The following is a 6,586-nucleotide window of genomic DNA, read 5'->3' on the forward strand; positions in this document are numbered from 1 at the left end:
ATACTGTACATGTACATAGATACAGTATAAATGATGTGTTGTCCACGCTTGGCTGACTGCACTTCTGTTCCACCCAGGTGACTGACGCTGATTGCTGCACATGAACAAATGCTCAGAGAGCCTTCAGGCCATTACATCTGTGCACACACGGTGTCATCACTCACTGAGGTCTATAGTGAACCATACACCAACTTATGTCTGCAGATGCATGTCCCATTTTTTCAGCTACTTCGGTACAAATGTATGTCCTTTTCCCTACTTTCAGGAAGTAGAATTGCATTACTGCTTCATTCTGTTTTCTGATGCAGTTTTATGACTTGAGGCTATGTTTTTTTTTTTTTTTGTCTCAGTGTGTCTGCTGGTCTTTTTTACATTGCAAACATCCTGTTTATTGCTTCTTCTCACTCGCCCACTCCTCCCCCACATTATTTTCACCAACTGTGTGGAGTCATCAGAAGGAGTTGGTGGTGAGTAGATTTTAAGAGTTGAACAGAACAGAAGGTGGAGTGGAGTAACTCAGCCTCCTACTTTGTCCTGACTCACAGTCTGCAATATAAAATGACTAAGAGCCTTTTGACTTAACACAATAGATAGATAGATAGATAGATAGATAGATAGATAGATAGATATTCCTTTTAGCAATTTTATCAAGTCGTGTGTGTCACATTTCCGTGGTGTAGTGGTTTCACAGAATACCTCAGCTGCTATTTTCAGCTTCTTGCCAATTTTTTTTTTTTTTTAAATCGCCTTTGCAGTTTGGCGCCTCCCGGCTTCCGTTACGTTTTGACGTACACGTACATACGTATGCGGAACTTCAGTTGTAAACAAAAACGGACAATCGCTACCTTCTTGTGTGGCAGAAAAACGCGGAGCCTCGTTACATCCTATCTAACGCAACTTGTTGAAGGTAAACACACCTGTGTCGGCTGCGTCACGGTGTCCAGTCGCTTGGCGCGCGGTGAGTGTCACGCACAGCTGGACGTGATTTGTTATGTAACGTTATCCTGCCGCTAGCTCGTTGGCTAACACTGACCTGACGCCAGCGACACTTTGTGTCTCTGACAGCTCAAAAGTAACGTTACTCTGTGCGAGGTAACGCAGCTATGTAACGCAACATGTCCAGTTTGTGTCGAGCTCTCATTTAACGCTGTTAACGTCGTCTGAACTTCGGTTATGTCACATTATATCTTTATGAAACATCCCTAAAAGACTTTTTCATCATATGTTGGATGTAGCCTTTAATTTGGTTTAACATGTATGCACTAATGTATCAGCTAGCTGTACCATTAATATATTATTTATATTTGGATCAAATCTATAGCACATGTCCCTATGTGTCGTATTAACAGGGTTCCCACGGGTGCTTGAATTCCTTGAAAATGCTTGAATTTCAATTCAGTGTTTTCAAGGTTGTGAAAATGCTTGATTTTTTTTGTGAAGTGCTTGAAAATGCTTGAAATTTGTGTGATGTCTATTTGTCACTGTTATTGCGCTATGGTAGTTACACAATACACCGCTCACAAGCTGAGAATACAAGCCAATTCACAATTAGTTAAAAATCAAAACAGTCAATCTACCACCATATGAAATAATGCTAATTAGACCCATATTATTATGCCATACAGTGGCACCGCTGCGCTTCCCATGACCATCATGGCAAACACAACTAGTAGGCTACCTATTTAAAGGTGCTGGAAAAATGGAAAAACTGGTGCTTGAAGGTGCTTGAAAAGTGCTTGAATTTGTTCATGAAAAAGGTGTGGGAACCCTCTTTCCTGATGTAGTTTGGCATAATGAGATCAGAGACACACTATAGTGGCATGGCATGTCTGATATGACAACTGTGGCATATAATGATATCTACCTCTGTTTCTGTGTCTGTTTAAATAGGGTCCAGATGTCTGGCTGTGGTTGACGCAAGTGTCAGCTCATTGTTAAAAGGAGACATACTCTGGTGTTGTTGGCCAGCAGAAGCAATCGTAGCCAACATGTCGAGGAAACAGACGCCCAAACCTGTGCGGAGCAACAAGAAGAGCGAGCTGGAGCGCAAGAGGGACGAGCGGGCAGCACGCCGGGCCATCGTGAAGGACCGCAAGAACCGGCCTCAGGACTGCGATGAAGGAGCGGAGTTTGTCAGCTTCTCCAATCAGCTCCAGGCATTGGGACTCAGGCTGAGGGAAGTCCCCGGAGATGGGTAAGAGCCAGGAAAAGACGGTGACTTCTGGCTGTGCTTTGTCTTTCTCTGTGTTGTCCTTTACCGTCAATGACACTGCAACACGACTCTTAAATTTTATTATATGCATAAAGTTTATTCTCAAGGTTGAGACAGCTGTCTTACCATGATTAACCAGGATGTCTTGATAGAAGAACATAATGTCTTCTGTGCATACTTCTCCCCAGCCACAGTCACTAACAATGTACAGTATACTAAACTTAAAAGTATTTGTAGTGTATGGATGCTGCTGCTTATTATAAGCAGATGTCAGCCATAATTTGACAACCTTCATCTTGAAAGATGATTTATGTTCCCCAACAGACGACACCAGCAGTACTGAGCCATTTACAATAGGAAAAAAAAACAAGGGAAGTATGTTTATGTCTCTGGCTTATTGAAAGTCAAGATGGGACTTTAATTGATTGACAATGCAGTCCTGCATCTATCAGTCATGTTTACTATTGTGCAGAAGGTCTGAGAGTCTTGTGATTTGCAGGACTTAAGTCATTGTTTCTGGCCAACACCCAGAAACCTGCCAGCTGATGTCTCCTCTAATGAATACATCAGTGGAAGATAAGTCTTTGATTCAAACATAACATAACCTTCATTCTGGCCTTGAAACTGAAACCGAGTCATTTAACTGTAGTCAATCATGCGTAGACATAACATTCACTGTCTTTGTGTCTTGCAGGAACTGCCTGTTCAGAGCTCTCGGCGACCAGTTAGAGGGTCACTCTCGGGGTCACCTCCGGCTTCGACAGGAGACTGTCCAGTATATGAAGTCCCATCGACAAGACTTTGAGCCCTTTGTCGAGGACGACGTGCCCTTCGCACAGCACTGTAAGAAAATGTCCCAGTGGGTGATGCTGAGTAAAGTGACAAACAAATAAAACATTGTGATCAGGGAGGAGACTTTTACTAATGCCTCAGTCAACAATTGACAGTTCTGTTCATTTGAAATCTATTGAAATTAGGCATTTTTGACCAACAACTATGCAGTGACCCCTGGTGGTCATCAGCTCTGTTTGCAATGGAACGACAGACGCTGTATCAGTGTTTCAACCTGGGATTGGAGACCCTGAACAAACTACTGTTTCATTTGACCTTTTCAGGCCTTTTACACTAAAAACATCCAAACAATGACTTAACAAATTTGGAATAATGTAAAGACACTCTTGGCTTTCTCTCGGTCAGATTCGTCAGCTAACCCTTATTGGCTACTTTTCCTTCACTCTGTGGTCCAACTCATGCCATTTAATTTCAGTTAGGTTTAGGTCAGGTGATTGTGACATCATACCTCCTCATCCATGCTTCACGGTGGGAACCACACATGCGGATACCATCTGTTCACCTTTTCTGTCTCACAAAAACATTGTGGAATCAAACATCTTAAATTTGGCCTCATTGTTTTTAGTGGTATCCATTCTTTGTGTTTCTCTGTCCAAGCAATTCTCTTCTTGTTGTTGGTCTCTGATAGGAAGGACCTTCTGGACCAAGAGACAAGAAGAGACAAGAAGAGATGACAAATACAATCTTGTTTTACATATAAAGAAACAGCCTTAATAGACATTTGGCAAACTCCACATCTGGAAAACCCTGTATGTTCCTGTGGACCTCCTTTATTGTATATCTAACATCTTCAGTGGGGTCCCCTTCTGGAACTCATCAGTTACTCATCAGCAGGCCTCCTGAACAACATCAATACATCTATCTTGGGCCTCTGCCAAGATTTCTACCAGATGTATGAACGTCAAACTGATAAATGAAAACAAACATACCTTTACACGTGACATAAAACTTTCGTTATATGCATCCTGACACAAATACATCATAACTGTGTCCCTCAGTATTGTTTTCTTTGCAGCAATTCAACCATGAAGGCCTGAGTCACGAGGTCTCCTCCGAACAGTTGATGTTAACACGTGTGTGCTACTTTAACCGAAGCAATTACATGGGCTCTAATCTGAAGTGCTGTTACGTGGCCATTTCTGAAGCCGGTAACTGTAATGTAACTTATCCTCTGCAGCAGAGGTAGCTCTTGGTCTTCCTTTCCTGGGTCAGTCCTCATGAGAGTCAGTTTCATCATAGTGTCTCATGGTTTTTGCGACTGCATTCGACACACAAAGTTTTAGAAGGTTGACTGACCGTCATGTCTTCTTCTTCATGTCTCCTGTTGACGCATGACGACACCATAGGAAGCACAAAAATAAATGCTGTGTGATCGCAACTTGTGATTATCTTGTGACTAACTGTTTTTGTTTCCTTCCACTTAGTGTCCAACCTCTCTCAGCCTGGTACTTTTGCTGGCAATGACGCCATCGTGGCTTTTGCTCGCAGTCAACAGGTGAAAGTGGTCATCCATCAGCTCAACACGCCACTGTGGGAGGTAGGGACAGAGGAAGACTTTCAAATGACGTCACACAATCTAAGGTGCTATAATTATGTGGAATTTATCACGCTGTTGGCGCAACACACAGTTTTTCTATTCTGGATGTAGATAAATGGTGCAGAGAAGCAGGTGTGCAGAGAGCTACACATTGCCTACCGCTATGGAGATCATTATGACAGTGTGAGGCGGACTGGAGACAACTCTGAGAGTCCCGCACAGCTCCGCATAGAGGTATATAGTATGAAATGGGCAGTCAGTGGAGCAGCATTAAGATTTCACGTTTAACATTTCACCTTTGCTAATGAGTCTCCGACGTTTTCTCAATATTGCTACCAGAATCTGCAGAATTCACGAGGACAGCAGCGTGAGTTCGGAGACGGTCAGCGGGACAGACAGAAAACCCCTTCTCCCACAACCTCAGAGGAGGACAATGTGATCCTGAGCTCCATCAAGAATCGAGGAATCCAGGGTCAGAAGTTACACTTGACTCATTAGCTGCTTGAAAAATTAGGCTGACTCGGAGTCAACATCATTACAGACTTCATAACCATCAGGAATTTAAGCTTGTCTGTCCAGCTAAATTTTCCATTTATCCCATAAACCTGTTTTTGACATTAAAAGTCACGATCACATCATACTGACTGACTCCTATTCATGTGTTTATTTGTGTGTTTCCTGTCTCAGGTGATGAGGAGAACCTGCTTCAACTGAGTGCGGCAACCATCAATGCTGAATGGCTTGTTGGCTCCATGCTGGGCCAGTCCTGCCAGGGCCAGTGCATCTCAGGATCCTGCTCAGCCTGCAAAGCTGCAGCCACAGACAGCAGCGACCAGAAACAACCAGCAGAGGCCAGCAATGTACAAAAACCAAAGGTAGACGGAGCCATTTCGTTCACATAGATGTTTTCCTCCCCTCCATTGGAGGGAAACCAAAATACTTGAGGTTAGAACTCTCCTCTGTTAAAGTAAAACTAACACTGATTTTTGTTTCCATCATTCCCAGGTATCTAACAAGCAGCGGAAAGAGCAGCAGAGGCAAGAGAAGAAGAAGCGCCAGGAGGAGAGGCATCGGCAGAAGTTTCTCCAGAGTAAAGGAAGTCAGGACCAGAACCAGAACCTGCCAGAGGCTGTTACTTTAGTACCAGCTCTCAACACTCTCAGTATATAGACTGGAGCATGGCCAAAATAACCTACTGTTTCTCTAGCTACCGGCGGCTCACGCTGTCCACAAAGTTTTGCACATAGTCAGATTTGATTCGGTCACAGTGGATGACTTTTCCTAAAGAGAACCCTATAGTTTCTTTGCAAACGGTATAACGGTGCCTGCAAACTGGAGTGCGTGTGATGTGTGAAAGTTGAAGAAGACGAGAGAGCGAAAGAGCATGACATTCAGTGTTTTTGCAGGGTTTTGTTTTCATCCAATCCTCGGCCGGTGTTGGTGTATGTAGAAACTCCTCCGATCTGGTCTACCTACCATGCTACCTTGCCTCTTTCTATGCTGGACATCTGGCTTTTCATAAAAACCATGCAGATAATCTCGTGCAGTTGGGCTTTTTTCAATTCGCCACAGATTGAGTTGACGTGGATTCAGATCATTCGGTTTGTTCAGTCTGACCAAAGAAGGAAGTTAAAGGAAGAGCAGATGAATGATTGTTATGCACACTGTGTAAGGAATGTGGCAATAAATAATAATAAATGAGAATTTTCTGTTTTGGTGTGCACCAGATAATATATTACATCCAGGGTGTCATGTTCTGTGACTCATGTTTTTCAAATTAGAGCTACATTAGTCAAAGTAAAATAACCATCATTGTGACATGTTTAAAGGTATTAGTTAAGTTATTTCCTTTATTAATTTTCTTTGGTATAAATAAATTAAATACAACAAAGTGGACATTATTTTTAGCATAATGCTGAAGTTTTGCTACATACAAAACAAATGACTACTGTGTTTCTTTTGTATGTTTACAGTAATACAACACC

The 6,586-nt window shown here is 42.6% G+C and overlaps 1 protein-coding gene across 2 annotated transcripts; it reads left to right on the forward strand.

The window, feature by feature from the left end:
* Positions 1-778: 778 nt before the first annotated feature.
* Positions 779-6,339, forward strand: otud3 (OTU deubiquitinase 3). Of its 2 annotated transcripts, none has more exons than XM_010731542.3 (8): positions 779-907; positions 1,891-2,194; positions 2,907-3,055; positions 4,489-4,601; positions 4,713-4,835; positions 4,941-5,073; positions 5,289-5,476; positions 5,607-6,339. In XM_010731542.3, exons 1-8 carry the CDS (start codon positions 805-807, stop codon positions 5,769-5,771), a joined length of 1,278 nt encoding a protein of 425 aa, XP_010729844.2. In that variant the 5' UTR covers positions 779-804; the 3' UTR covers positions 5,772-6,339. The 2 variants fall into 2 exon arrangements, with proteins under 2 accessions (XP_010729844.2, XP_019126527.2); XM_019270982.2 differs by having other exon boundaries at positions 788-958.
* Positions 6,340-6,586: the final 247 nt, after the last annotated feature.

This window comes from Larimichthys crocea, chromosome XV, assembly GCF_000972845.2.
Source record: "Larimichthys crocea isolate SSNF chromosome XV, L_crocea_2.0, whole genome shotgun sequence".
Lineage (NCBI taxonomy): Eukaryota > Metazoa > Chordata > Actinopteri > Sciaenidae > Larimichthys > Larimichthys crocea.